The 14,734-nt window shown below is 33.1% G+C and overlaps 5 protein-coding genes across 5 annotated transcripts; 2 read left to right on the top strand and 3 right to left on the bottom strand.

Annotated features, from left to right (window-relative positions):
- Positions 1–38: 38 nt before the first annotated feature.
- On the bottom strand, positions 39–3,641 carry PHYBLDRAFT_185845 (hypothetical protein). Its single transcript, XM_018439155.1, has 7 exons — positions 3,285–3,641; positions 3,059–3,123; positions 2,895–2,964; positions 2,470–2,612; positions 2,247–2,331; positions 1,856–2,011; positions 39–1,727 (listed from the first exon to the last, which is right to left on the bottom strand). Exons 1-7 carry the CDS (start codon positions 3,398–3,400, stop codon positions 473–475), a joined length of 1,890 nt encoding a protein of 629 aa, XP_018294811.1. The 5' UTR covers positions 3,401–3,641; the 3' UTR covers positions 39–472.
- A 3,262-nt stretch (positions 3,642–6,903) lies between these two features.
- PHYBLDRAFT_101272 (hypothetical protein) lies at positions 6,904–7,585 on the bottom strand (the record flags this gene model as incomplete). Its single annotated transcript, XM_018427633.1, has 2 exons — positions 6,904–7,302; positions 7,397–7,585. Coding segments are annotated over 2 exons (588 nt in total), but the record flags the coding sequence as incomplete, so codon positions are not given.
- Positions 7,586–7,977: 392 nt separating this feature from the next.
- Positions 7,978–8,655, bottom strand: PHYBLDRAFT_142276 (hypothetical protein; the record flags this gene model as incomplete). The annotated part of the gene is made up of 3 exons (XM_018430775.1): positions 7,978–8,143; positions 8,313–8,409; positions 8,481–8,655. The coding sequence occupies 3 exons, from the start codon at positions 8,653–8,655 to the stop codon at positions 7,978–7,980; spliced, it is 438 nt and encodes a 145-aa protein (XP_018294809.1).
- A 2,687-nt stretch (positions 8,656–11,342) lies between these two features.
- PHYBLDRAFT_142275 (hypothetical protein) lies at positions 11,343–11,660 on the top strand (the record flags this gene model as incomplete). Its single annotated transcript, XM_018430774.1, has 2 exons — positions 11,343–11,438; positions 11,511–11,660. 2 exons carry the CDS (start codon positions 11,343–11,345, stop codon positions 11,658–11,660), a joined length of 246 nt encoding a protein of 81 aa, XP_018294808.1.
- An 849-nt stretch (positions 11,661–12,509) lies between these two features.
- On the top strand, positions 12,510–14,171 carry PHYBLDRAFT_131703 (hypothetical protein; the record flags this gene model as incomplete). Its single annotated transcript, XM_018429435.1, has 5 exons — positions 12,510–12,639; positions 12,784–13,312; positions 13,404–13,546; positions 13,681–13,758; positions 13,972–14,171. The coding sequence occupies 5 exons, from the start codon at positions 12,510–12,512 to the stop codon at positions 14,055–14,057; spliced, it is 966 nt and encodes a 321-aa protein (XP_018294807.1). The 3' UTR covers positions 14,058–14,171.
- Positions 14,172–14,734: the final 563 nt, after the last annotated feature.

The raw sequence follows: 14,734 nt of genomic DNA, 5'->3' as shown, positions 1-14,734 counted from the left end.
TTGATTTTCTATTGGGATTTTGGGGGGGTTTCTGCATTGACAAAAAGAAACACAGTATCTATTTCATGTGCATACAAGATAATAATATATATATGTGTGTGTATAATATAAAGAGAGAGAGAGAGAGAAGAGAAACAAAGGTGTGTACACGAGTAATCAAGAGAAAAGAAGAATAAAACAAAATAATGACAAAGAAAGCTTATGGATATAAAGGATGTGGAGTATTGAAGATAAAGAGGGATATAAAACAATGCTGTGCGTGGCATAAATGAGGGAGGGGAAACAAGCAAAACAAACGAAAACAAAAAAATGTAAATGAAAGAGTAAGAGTGTAGAAATAAAAAGGAAGGGGGTGGGGGGTAGGATTAGGAATAGGAATAGCTATAGGTCTCTTTGCGGATTTTGTGTTTTGGATTTTAAGAGAAAATAAGAAGAAGAAGAAGAGAAGGATGAGGAAGAGGGAGGTTTTTTTTTAGATTGAACATTGAGCAAATATACCTCCCACATCTTGTCCTGACATGGAATGAGGAGTTTGCCTCGATTGATGATTATGATGATTATGATTATGAGTATGATTATGCTGATACTGATGCTGATGCTGTTTTTTTGGCTGTTGGTTTGATTGAGGTACATAAGAAGGAAAAAGAGTTGGTAAAAAGGAGGAGGAGGAAGAATCTGCACCAAGGCGATGAGGGTTCCCAGATGTAATGATGGCAGGCAATTCAAGGGGAGCCACATGTGTGTGAAGACTATGTTGATCTGTATGCTGGTCTTCCATAATGGCTCTAAGTGGAGGTAAGCGCTCTCCCCAGTGCTCATTCTTTGTGGCTGCGTAGTGGATGTGAGACAAAGGATGTGTGTCTTCTGATGCGTAAGATTGTGTGGGGCGTCGGTCACTTGCTGTAAAGTGGTAGCTAGCTAGATGAGCCTCGGACGAAGGTGCTTGATGAATCAAGGTAGGAGGGGATTGCACAGTGTAGGCGGTAGGTGTGGGTGAAGGAGGGGAATTGCTTGAGTTATGGAAGAGATCTGGTGTGTCTTGGTAGCTGTCGCTGTTGCTGTTGCTGTTGCTGCTACTGTTGTTGGTCAAGTGCCATGCTCCTCCAGAGGAAGGGGAGCCGCATCCATGCGACGCCAGCCTTTCGATCTTCATCATGTCGTTTGAGGCAGGTGACCAAGACAATTGCTCTGGAGCTTCAGATGTGACTGAGTGTGTCCGAGAAATTGGAGATGGGAACTCTGATGTGTCTTGTGCCAGAGGCTCTCCATCGTTGGTATTGCCGCCGATGTCTCCACTTGGGCTATTTGGAGTACCAATTGTGCTGCTGCTAAGGCTGTTGCTGAGGCTGATGCTAGTGTTTGTGCTAGTGCTAGTGCTCGTACTAATGCTGTTACTGGTGTCCATTGGTTCATAGAAGCCTTTATTTTCATGTTGTTTTGGATAGTAACGAAACCTGCTCGTGAGATCCTTGTATCTAAGTCTGCCTTCACCTCCAGGGTTGAAGGGATTTACAGCAGACATCGAGCTGGCTTGGTGAATTGTTTCTATAGGTCCAGTCTGGCCAAGCGATCGGCTAGTCACACCAACGTTTGATTGCCAACGACCAAACAGGACTTCATTCTGGCACGAGGTTCGTTGCCCTGAAATGGGTTCTTGGTCTGTTACGACTACTCTCTTGACGTCAGCCATATCAGAGTCTATTTGTCTTTCGGCCTTTCTCTTACGACTAATAACAATAATAATCATATTAATGTCAATGTTAATGTTAATTTTGTTAATATATATATATGTGTGTGTGTAATTAATTAATTTGTTTTTTTATAATGTATTTAAATAAATTAAGAAACAACATACGTTTGAAGACGATGTTCTTTGCGGATTCTCATCTTGACTCCCTGGTCAGAAAATGTTCGTGACAAAAAAGTGGCTTCTATTGCACCAGGGAACTTTTTTGGTAAGTGGACCACGAATACTTCAGAGAGCATGGTTTTGCGGTTTTGGACAGTGCCACTAATTGAACAATTTTTTTTAAAAAAAAATTAAACTATTATTAAAGAAAAACTCAAAAAAAACGAGAACAAGAACAGGGACAGGGACAAGACAATATGGCGGACGTAGAAATGTGTGTACAAACAAACTCTTCTGTGCACAAATGAAGAAAATCCCGGGTAAAATACACCTCTTTTATATATATAAAGGAAAAATAAAAAGAGGACAAGACAAAGGTAAAAAAAAAACGACTTACTCCATAATCTCAAAAAGGTTGAATTGTAACCTGTAATAACCATCTTTCTTGACAGCCAAGTCACCAAATACAAAAAAGCCTCCGTCTACAGATATGAGTAGCGTTAATATATGTAATTTTATTAAGAGAAAATCAATTAACCAGAGTATATGACACAATCGAGACAGTCTGTGTATTTTATTCTTCTGATATGTTTCTTTTTTATTTTTTATTTTTAACTTACCAGTATTGTCAACATCTCTTAGTCTGTAGAGTGAAGATACAGTGGAACCAGACAGGTATTCGTGGGAATCGAGTGCTTTTGTGGTGTCATTGGCCTTCATCAGATTTGCCACCATGAAATAAAACGGACTCTGAAGGTACTTTCTGGATTGGAATAAAATAGACGGAAGATAATTTCCAGAAATGGTCAATAAAATAATCTTGTAAAATACCCAATAAGGCATATATTATTATTTATACATTTCTTACAGCCAATGAGAGGCTGCTGTTGTTTTTTTTTTTAAAAAAATAAAAATAAAAAAAATAACGAAAGTGTATAGTAATATAAATTATGTACAGAATATATTTCTAGATACACGCGCAAACAAATATATACATATTTTCCTTGTTTGCTTTAGCTTGCTTAGGTTTTTTTTTGGCTCTTACTTTGTTTCTTCAGTGGAGCAATTCAACCAGTTCAACTGAAGAATTGGTGGAGGTTCAATTGGTCTTCGGTCTTTATCGATTTGATTTTTTTTAATTTTATGATTATAATTTCTTTAGTTAGTTGTTTTGTAAAAATAGAGTGGAAACCAAAATGGTCTATTTACCTCTTTCATTTATGACGCTCATCTTTGCTCTTTGAGGTTCTTGTCTCATGATAAGTTGGTAGTTTCTGATTTATTTTTATAAACAAAACAAAATAAAAAGAACCAATATCAAAAATCGTCACAATAATAATCATCATCATAAGCATTCTTTGTGTGGTTTGATACATATATATATATAAACAAATAAACACACATAAAAATAAAATAAAATAGAAATCTATAGTACCTTTGTTCGGCAAGATAACTGCAGGTGCTAGGTATGAACCTGTAGGTACAGGAACTAGTTGACTGTATGGCCTGGCCATCAACAATTTCTGATATTGGTTTTTCCAGCATAGCCATAGTTGTTGTTTTTTTCTTTTCTTTTGTGCTTGTATATATTATTATCTGATGGCGATATTATTATTGTTGTTGTTGGTTTTTTTTAAGATATAAAGAGAAAGTATGTGTGTCTAGATGTGTGTCTGGTGGTATATCTTTAATGCTCGAGGCTTGCTCTTTTTTTTTGTTCTTCTTCTGTTCGGTTGGTTCGGTTGGTTCGGTTGTTCGGTTCGATTGCTAGGTTACTAGGTTGTTATGTTGCAAAGAAAGGTCGGAAGAAGAGGTAAAGACGACGAGCCGAGAATGAGAGAAAGAAGGGGAAATAAATATACACAAAAAGGAATAAGGGAAAAAAGAAAAGAAAAAAGAAAAAATAAGAACAGTAAGAGACGGGAAAGAACTTTCCCGGTTACTAGGGCTTTTTTTTTCTTTTTTCTTTTTATATGTATATATGTATATAAAAAATATTCCTTGTAATTTTTTTTAATATGTTGTAGATTTATATATATATATATACGTATATAGGCCATTATATATATTTAAAGTTTATTTTAGTCTGCAGACAAACCTATTTCGAGTGAAATTATTAATTTTTGGAGACCGGTAACCAAACAAAAAAGCCAATCAAGACGCGTGGCTGTGGCGACTGCTTTATTCTATAATAGGAACTTATAAAAAAATAAAGTAAAACAAGATACACACACACACACAAAGAAGGAGAGAGAAAGAGAGAAAAAATAAATGTCTGTATATGAGCAAATTCACCGAAATTAGAAGTGCCAAGACTTTAGAGCTTGATCTGGTCAGCCACTAAAAAAAAAGACTAGGATGATTATTATAGAAGCCTTTATTCTTGTACCTCCAAAAATTAAAGGGATTCTTTTTTTTTCAGGTTTGCGCGTGTCATCTATTACAACCAGGATATAATATTACCAAAAATGGACTGTTTAACCTTTTAACAAATAAGAACATTTAAATCTAAAATAATATAAAATAAAACTATTAGCCTTTAAACATATATACACATGTAACTATGTGTTAAGGTACTACAATGATGACTTGAGTTAATGTTTTATTATACTAAAAACGAGCCAATATATATATATATAGGCTAATGACCATATACGCAATGTTCTGTCTGTCTATCTCTGTGTAATTTGTATTTAATATGAAATATGGATTAGATTCCAATAAATATATATAAAAAAATTTATAGAGTGTAAACAATAAAGGTTTAATCAATTATATTTAACTAATGAATTTTAATATCGTTATGGTTTAAAAAGAAAAAGAAAAGTAACAAGGCAGCTTGCCTGGATCTGGTATAAACTCGTTCTCTCAACCGCGGAAAAGCAACCGCTTTAAACCAAATTGTATTTAATTATTTATTGATTAGTGCAAAAACTCGACTGATTATTAGGATAATACTAAAAAGCAGTAATCATTATAGTAAGGATCGAATGAGTTGGTAAATATATGTGTATATGTGTATATCTATATATCTATATATTTTATGCCAATAACCATGTATCATGAATACGTATTTTAAGATTCTAGCGTCATGATTAACCATTCAATACATATACATTATACGTATATATATATATTTATAGAGAGAGAAACAAGTCCTGGATTCTCGTCATTGACACACCTGTAAAGATAATTTGACTAAAAATAGGCTTTTAATTTTTTTTTTATATACATATAGAACGATACATCTTGGTAGTCTAGACAACCAAGTAAAAATTAACATTGATAATAACAGTATTAATATTAATATAAATATAAATATAAATAGTAGTAGTAGTAGTAGTAGTAGTATTGAGGAACGTGCGCTTTGGTGAAACAATTGCGAATCATGACATTTACAAAGATTCCTATCACCGTGAGGAGACACTTTTATATATATATAAACTATATCCTTCTTGAATGTAATATATCTCTAGACACGTATAATTCTTTTGAGATATAAAAGAAGCATATCTTTATGAGTGGAGTGGAGTGGAGTGCAATGTAGTGAGATTAAAAAAAAAAAGTAAAAATAAATATGAAGAAAAAGAGATATAATATGCCTATATATGTAAATATATTTATAATTATAATTATAAACGTTTATGAGAAGCATAAATACTCAATGTTTGTTTGTTTCCTGGAACATTATTTCTTTGTATTATATAACTGTAAGCATAAATTATAATTATAAATATATTTACATATAAATTATGAGCTGTAATTGTATGAAGAAAGTAGAAAGCAAAAATAAATAAATAAATAAATACCCAATGGGTAGATTGAAGATTGTGAAACCCCAGTACAAACACGACGTCACACATACATTCTGTCCAAATGTTAAATGTCCAAAAGTCCAAAAGGTATCCCATCCAGTACGAGGTAACCGAGACAGAGGACCGCTACACAGACTAGTCTTGGTGGCACTTCAAAACGATTTCTCCCAATAAATGCCTCACGCGTTTACAATATTTTTTCTCTCTCTTCTTTTTAACTCACCGACAAAACACTTGCACAAACCTCCAAAATTTTCCTTTTTCTGCTTATCGTTTTATTTATTTGCTCATATTTACAAGGTGAGATTAACAAAATGCCACCTACTTATATATATATATATATATATATATATACATAACAATAAAAGAAGGTAAGAGAAAGGAGGAAGAAGGCAAAAGAAAGTAAAAAGGAATCTAAAAAGGATGTTTATTCCAAAATTAGAATACAAAAATAACTTGCAAAAAAATAATAGAAATATGTTTCCTCACTATAGAAACCGAATTGTAAATAATAATATCTCTATATACATAAAGAAAAAGAAAGAAAGGCAGATAAAGAGAGACACACACATATGTACTGTATGCCTTGCATGTGTATTGTTTTGAAAGCCTTGATCTTTTTTTTTACGGGAACTTCATACTTGTCGAATGATTCCTTTTGTGTATGTGTATGTGCATATGTATATATATATATATATATATATATATTGTGGGTTTATTTTTGGATATTTATTTATTTGATCAAATTTGGGAGGTCTTGGCATTGATTATTATTATTATTATTATAACAGCAACAACAACAACAACAAAAAGCAAAGGACGAAAAGAAAAAGCTTACCTTGTTTAAATATAGTGATATATTAATGTGTGTCTGGTCTATAAAATCACAGAGCCTGATGTTCTCTGTTCAGGCACTTTAACGCAAAACCCCTTTTCTTTACCGTCTAGACTCTCGGCGTATGCAAGTAGAGTGTCAACTGCGGACTGGACGTGTGCTGGATAAGGATTTGCACTAAAAACTTTTATTGGTGCCACCCGGTTCCCGTTTGTGGGAGAGTGTAAGCCAGAACCTTGCCCGGGTGTAGTGCTACTTATATCATTGTCGTTATTGCTGTTATTACTGTCGTTGCTGTTGTTGCTGTCGTTTCCGTTTCCGTTGCAGTTGCAGTTACCATTGTTACCGATGTTACCGTTGTTACTGTTACTGTTACTGTTATTTGTACTAGTGCCCGTAGTCTTGGGTTTCCACCAATACACTGGGTAGCGTCGCTCAATATTATTTATAAGGCAAGAGATAACCAAAATAATGGTAGACGATAACATAATGACACCAATATAATACCATCCAATTGCTATCACATTCTTGTCAACACAGGCAATAAGTGCTGCTGCTCCAGCCGGTGGATGAACCGTATTAGTGACTTCCATCGCCACAAGTGAAAGAGCCATCGCAGACGCTCCTGAAACCCACACCAACGCCTGTTGTTGACCTGCAGATGACCAATGAGTTGCAGTCTGGGTAAAAAGTTTACTCGTAGCAACACCAATAAACGATCCGATAAGATGACCGAATATGACGTTGGGAGGCTGAACAGTCGGTGAAGTGTATGCGCCATACAATAGTGTGGTGGCTGCACCCTTTTGTTTTTTTTTTGGGAAATAAAAACAGAAATCAATAAATCTTAATGAGGCGTCTTATATACATATCATTTCTGCCATTATTGACACTTACATAACTTCCGATAATAAATGGTGTTTTGTGAGCACGGAATAGAGGCGCATACATAAACATAATCTCCAGCAGTCCGATGCTCAGCCATGCACCCAAAAAGGACCAGATGCAGTTTCGCCAAAGCTTTAATTTCTTTTCTTTATACCCGGGCCGACGATAGCCAAGAAAATGGGCTACAGCGTATGGCAGAGATTCTCGTCTAAATGGCCACCGATAATCCAATTCCCGGCCAAACATAAAATTGGGATTTTGATTTCGAATGAGGGTAATGAAGCAATATGTATAAATGTATGGGTATTTTATGTACAAAGAAGAAAAAGAAGAAGAAGAAAATGTGGATTAAGAAGTGTATATATGCTCATAGTCACACATTAGTATTTTTATTGTTTATTTATTTATTTATTGTCTCGGAAATAACTTTGTAAATAATATGACCATGGATACCCTCACCATTATAAAGATACTTCTTTCATTAAGCCATTATTCAAACAAACCCAAAAGGAAATACAATACAGCTTAATACAATATAATACAGCATAATATAGTATACTATGCTATGCTATGCTATAATAGCAGAAATTCTATCGATACCAATACCAGGCCTTTCGATGTTGACCCTTTTGGTGACCAAGGCGAGAGAACCTCAGGACACTGTTCTGTCGAATGCCAAGTTGACTCATAACAGCCTTGTCATCGATTAAACGTTGGCCTTGAAGTATCAGGCAATAAGAACGCCAAATATATTTCCTTTTTATTTTTATTTTTATTATTTTTTATTACAATACATATAGATGTGTGTGTGCATAAAGTCATATAATCATTACTACTACTACTACTACTACTACTACTACTACTATACTTATACTTATACTTATATTTATGATTATTATAGTGATTGATCTAATAAAGAACTTACCAGCTAACGTGTTTGTTTTGAGGTTCCATGCGTTCCAGCTCTAGTCGAATAAGTTTCTTGAGTTGTTGAACTGTAGAAGCTTGTCTGACCACAACATCTTCAAAAAGAAAAGTTTATCAGAATATGTACTGGGAAATTCTTATGGGATGTATTCTATAGACAACTCACACACGGGATCAAGTGGGTTACGATCTACTTGAATTCTATAGGCATGTCCTTGTTCAATGGCAATCAAAGTGTCAATGTCTTGAAGGGATTGTTTTTCGGAAATGTCATTGAGTAATGGATCTTTCAAGAGTATGTTGATTCTCTCTTGTAGTCCTTGAATGAGTTCATTGTCCATATTTCATTAGAAGTACACACAATTGTGTATTTATTTTGATTTGTATTTGATTCCACTGACAGAAACAGCAGCAACAATAAAAGGAAATTGGGTTTAGTATTTTTTTTTTGTTTTGAAAATATGCAATACAGCAGAATTACAGCAGAGTTACAGAATTACAGAAAGTTATAACTATAGTAAATTTTAAAATTAATTTTAAATTTACAAAAAAAAAAAAAGAAAAATTATTATTGTTATTATTATTATGATTTGTAATTCTTGTAAAATTCAATCAAGCTTTTTTTTTTTTAATTTTTTTTGTTTCAAGAAATTCTTAATTACTTTAAGGACTTCTTTCTTGACTATTTACCTTGATTGTCTTCATATCCCAAGTATTTGGTCAAGACACAAATGCTATTATGAAAAACTGAGTGAGCAATTGATCTGCTCACAATTGACAATATAGCAGGTTAATCATAGGCTTGGCAAACACCATTCCAATATCTTTTTTTTTTCTTTGGATAGCCATTCCTCTTTAATAGCATAATTACTCTTACTTTTATCTTTACTTTACTTTACTTTGCTTTACTTTAATTTTTATCTTTATCTTTATCTTTATTCTTATTCTTATTCTTATTTTTATTCTTATCAAGCATAAAAACAATAGCCTCACATTTACATATCAGATAAAGTGTAAATATCACTTAAAATGAACATGTTTCTAATAATAATAATAAGAAGAAAAGAAGATACTCTAATTTATCATGATTCTTATTATGTTAATGCCAAGTACAAAGATCGATTCATATAAAAAGACTTTGTAACTAAATAGCAATCGTTTTGCTTCATTTTTACTTGTAAAATAATAATAATAATAATAATAGGATATATCCAATATTAACTGGTTAGAATGGCCTTTGGCTTTGATGTAAAACACAACCATCTTTAATAGTGATATATGTAAATATACAAATAAAAATACTATACATAATCTTTAAATCAATATATAGATATGTAAATCCCCCCAAATAATATTATTATTATTATAAAGAAAGATGTTTTTTTTGATTGACTATTTTATCGACCCCCTCTCTCTCTCTTTATAAGCTAGTTACTTTACAAAGATCATCAATTTTATAATAAATTAGAATATTTTACATTTTTTCTGACCAGTTCTTATAGAGAGTGAGTATAGAATAGTGAGAATATAAAGTAAATGTATGTGTGATTGATCAAGCTAGGTACACAAATATCAAATCAGTCGTTTTAATTCTTAGAAAGCATTATTATTATTATTATCACCTTTAGGACCTCCCCCCCCAAAAAAAAACCTAATAGTGTTATATGTATGTATTGATTTAAAAGTCTTTATTTATTTACTTGGTTATTTTATTTACATCTGAGAACAACTAGAGTGAATATATACTGATAAGAATAAGAATAAGTATAAGGCTTGTTTTCAGTTTAATTAATATGAAATTTGAATTCTAACATGTACATGTACATGTACATATATGTATATATGGGTGTGTAGTTTAATTACCTAAAGTATATGCTGTTGGTACGAATCCTGGATTTTGTATTTAAATACCAAAAAAAAAAAAAAGTTATAGTCAAACAGCTGTTTTGGATGAAAATACAATATATTTATTCCAATAGCTGAATAGAGTGCAAAAGGTAGATATTGTGATCTTATAGTAGGTGGATCAACAATACCAACATTGTCAATTCCACCGTCTGGGCAAATTAGAACTATCAGAATGTACATTTGATGAATAAGAAATTCAACCCATTGTATATCTGTCTTTATTTTATTTGATATGGATACGTAGTGAGTGTCGTACAGTTAAGAAACCTACAGAATGAGACTGCAGGGTTTTCAAATATCATCATTATTTATCTATTTTTTTTTCTTGTGGGGGGGAGTGGGAGTAATCTAGATGATTAGATAGACAATTGAATATCTGAACATTCATCTGAAACTTGGCTCATTTGATTTTTTTTATGATTTATACTTTCTTTATATATATATAACATGCTTTTATAGCCATGTTTTAATAAACTGTTGTGTCAGTGCGCTAGCCACACTTCTTGGAATATATATATATATTTATATACTGTGATTTATTGGGTGTAATTCAATCATACAAGGAGAGAAAGAAGACAGGCACATGTTTAGTATAAATTACAGTTAAATAAACACTACCCAGATTGTGTGAAATTAAACTTGAGCCTTTCCTTTTTGTAAACCTAACATAGATTGTCAAGGTGCAGATATTAAAAAACAAAATAAAAAGAGAAAAGGTAAAATGTTTGTTAAATATCTAAAGTGTCTTACCATTCCCCCTTTATCCCCTTCAAAAGAATAGTACAAATTCATCAATATGACACCATGATTTTTATTGTTTGAAATAAGAAAGAAGCTTTCATTTTATTTTTCAATATTAATAATCTTATGTACATCTCTCCTTGCTTTCTTTTCCGATGTTTTTTTTTTTCGACTTGTCTATTCTCAAAGCCATAAATATATCGAGCTTTTATACGTCACAGATTTCAATTATCATTTCATGTCTGATGATATAGAATGCATTGATTAATTAGAGTGCGGATATAAGCCGGTTAGTTGCCTTCAAGGGATCACATTGCATTTACCTTTTTTCTTTATATATATATATATATATACTTTCCAGAGTCCAAGTCCAATTGAGATGATTCTGGGAGGTGGTCAAAGGACAGCAAGACAGTGGTGTCTAGTATTGACAAGAGCCTGTGGTAATCAAAGCAGTAGTGGCTACAACCACATTGTAAATCATCTAGTGAATCATTCTACTAAAATAAAGAAATAGATAAAATGCGTGTATGTATGTGTTTATTAGGCGGTTCATCAAAGTCTAAAATCGTACCACATTTGGACCCTTTGGCTCTTAAACTTTAGCGACACAATCAATCAATCAGTCAGTTGGTCAGTTGGTCAAAGACTCAAAGCAGCTTACAATCAACCAGGTTACCTTTTGATTCTGATGTGATATTATTAAAAATAATAATAATAAAAATAAAAAGGCTTCTTCTCCTTATGTACCTTTTTCTTAGAATAACAATGAAACCAAGCCATCAATAGAATACAAACATATTCCAATCTATGATTCAAATCTGTGCACAATATATTGTATACATCACGTGAGGTTTGCCTGTGAGTTGTGTAAAGAAACTTTTGCCCTACTATACCCATTTTTTTATTTTATTTTATTTATTTATATATATATATTATTGACTTGCCCCAAAATAATAATATTCACACCTCACTTTCTTCTTTTACGCACTGCGGACGTGTGCTGTGTGTGTCAAGACAAAACGAATCTACAAACGACTCTTCTTCTTTCTCTTATTCTTTATTTCTATACATATTCTTTTTTTTTTCTTTAACAAAGAAAAAAAAGGAGGGGGGAATTTAAACAGTACATTGTACTTTACGACTCTTTCATTTATCATTAACGATCTTCATCTGTAAATAGTCACTTTACGAAAGAAAGCAAAAAGAAAAAAAAAAGGAAATTTATATATATATATACATACACACCTACATACACGCGCAACTTGGCACTATTATTCCCACTCGAATTATTACACTTCTTCGTTACTCTTATTACTGCTACCGTTAACGTTACTGCTATTCCCAACATCATCTTCATTTGTTCTTGATTACAAAACTTATATACTACATTTATTTATTTATTTATTTTTTTCTTAAAACAAAAGAAAACAAAAAAGTAAAAAAGTAAATCATATTCATAATGTACATGGCTTTTATTAATCATTCGGTTTATTTTATTTTTACCTTGTATTTTTTTTAATATAGTTCTTTTTATATACCTATAATGTTGTCTACCACTTCAAGCAGCCGTGTCATTCCTTTGACCTGTTCTGGACACACGCGTCCAGTTGTCGACATTCACTTTTCTCCAAAAACGTCTGATGGTCAATATTACTTGATCTCCGCTTGCAAAGGTAAAAGAGAATGATAATCTATGGGTTGTGGTGGTTATAAGTATTATTTGATTTTTTTTTTGATTCAATGTAAATCTAAAACTTATTATTATTATGCTTGGTGGATTTCTTTCATGGTCTATCGAATAATTTTATATAAAAAAGATGGTAATCCTATGTTTCGGGCTGGAATGACTGGCGATTGGATCGGTACCTTTGTGGGCCACAAGGGTGCGGTCTGGAGTGCCCGGCTCACAAAGGAAGCTCATCGGGCAGTGACCGGATCTGCAGATTTCACCGCAAAGGTCTGGGATACATTTAGTGGAGAGATCCTGCACTCGTTCAGCCACGAGCATATTGTCAGGGCAGTCGACTTTAGTAAGGACGGCACCAAGATTGTGACGGGTGGAAAGGAGCAGAGACTGCGTATCTTTGATCTCTACCGCCCCGAAGCACCACCCCTCGAGGCCCAGGCACACACTGGTCTGATCAAGGCCGTGGTTTGGGATGAAAAAACCCACTCGGTCATGAGTGCAGGCGAAGACAGCACCATCCGAATCTGGGATCTGCGCACCATGCGTGAGACGGCCAAGATTGAGTGTGAGGCTCCGGTGTCGACCATGACGATGTCGAATGATGAAGAGTATGTGATGTGGGCAGCCGGGAAGACAGCAAATTTTCTGCACACCGATGGGTAAAAAAAAAAAAAAGTTTGATTCTTTATTATACAAAACAAAATCTACGTTGGATCTTTCTTAATTGAAACCATTGCGTATGTTATTTAGTCGCCCTGAAGATGTAAAGACCTACAAGACTGAAATGAACCTGTCTTCAGTCTCTCTTCACCCTGACCACACAAAATTTGTAGCCGGTAGTGATGCCGATCTCTGGGTTCGCATCTTTGGGTTTGAAAATGGAGAAGAACTTGGTAAGCAGGACTTTTTATTTTTATTTTTGTTTTATATAAATCAATCAATTAATTAAGTGTTTATAACTAAATTTGATATGTATAATTTAATTGCTTGTATGTGTGTGTGTGTGTTTTTTTTTTTAAAAAAAAAGAGGTGTACAAGGGCCACCATGGTCCAATTCACACTGTTAGTTACAGCCCTGACGGAGACATGTATGCAACCGGGTCTGGTGAGTTGAAATACAATAGTATATAGTATATAAAATATATAAAAAAAAAGAAATATATATAGAATCTAGAATCTAGAATATGTCTGTCTGTATGTCTGTCTGTCTGTATATAAATGGAGGAGGGAATGTGGGGGAGAGAAAGAGATGGTCCTTTAGACCTTGTAGACTGTGTTTGTGCACGTGAAGAGATTCAACTCATGAAAATGACGGTAGAGGACGGAACGATTCGCTTGTGGCAAACAACACCGACCAAGTCTTACGGACTCTGGCAAAGAGACGCTAATGACGTACAAGAATAAACCCGATAAATAAATAAATAAATAAATAATTAAATAATAATTTTTTATATTATATTATATTATATTATTAAATAAAATAAAATAAAAATAAAAATAAAAATAAAAATGAAAATGAAAACAAGAGAGAATTGATGTCCAAGTAGTATAGAGACAATTAAGATGATGATGGTGGTAAGAGTGGTAAATAGCAGTAGTGGAAGCAAGTGGGCAGTAACAGTAGTTCATTTCTAACAGGGTTTGCCGGGAATTGAACTTAATTCAGTCGATCCCTGGGAAAGAAAAATAAAGAGAAAGAGGGTGCTATGTGTGGCAATGATCATATAACGTATTCATTTTTGGCTTATTTTGGCTTTTGTGATATACTTTAAAATAAGATATATACACAAACAATACATTTTGTATCTGTATCTGTATTTGACCAGGTAATCAATTGAATCAAATGTACATAAGATGTAATTCACTATGCATATATAGCAAAACAAGCAATGAGAGAGTGAGTGACTATGGTGATGGTGTTGTAATAAATGTGCTGGATAAATTATTACACATTTAATGAATATATATATATATTCAGTTCCCTTGGTTTGGTTGATATGTTTGTCTTTATCCTTGATCCAATTTGAATCAAATCAAATCAAATCAAATCAAATCAAATCAAATCAAAACATATTGAACTT

This window comes from Phycomyces blakesleeanus (assembly GCF_001638985.1).
Source record: "Phycomyces blakesleeanus NRRL 1555(-) unplaced genomic scaffold PHYBLscaffold_5, whole genome shotgun sequence".
In the NCBI taxonomy this organism is placed as follows: domain Eukaryota; kingdom Fungi; phylum Mucoromycota; class Mucoromycetes; order Mucorales; family Phycomycetaceae; genus Phycomyces; species Phycomyces blakesleeanus.
The sequence above is the reverse complement of the archived record's forward strand: the minus strand, read 5'-3'. Positions and strand labels throughout refer to the sequence as shown.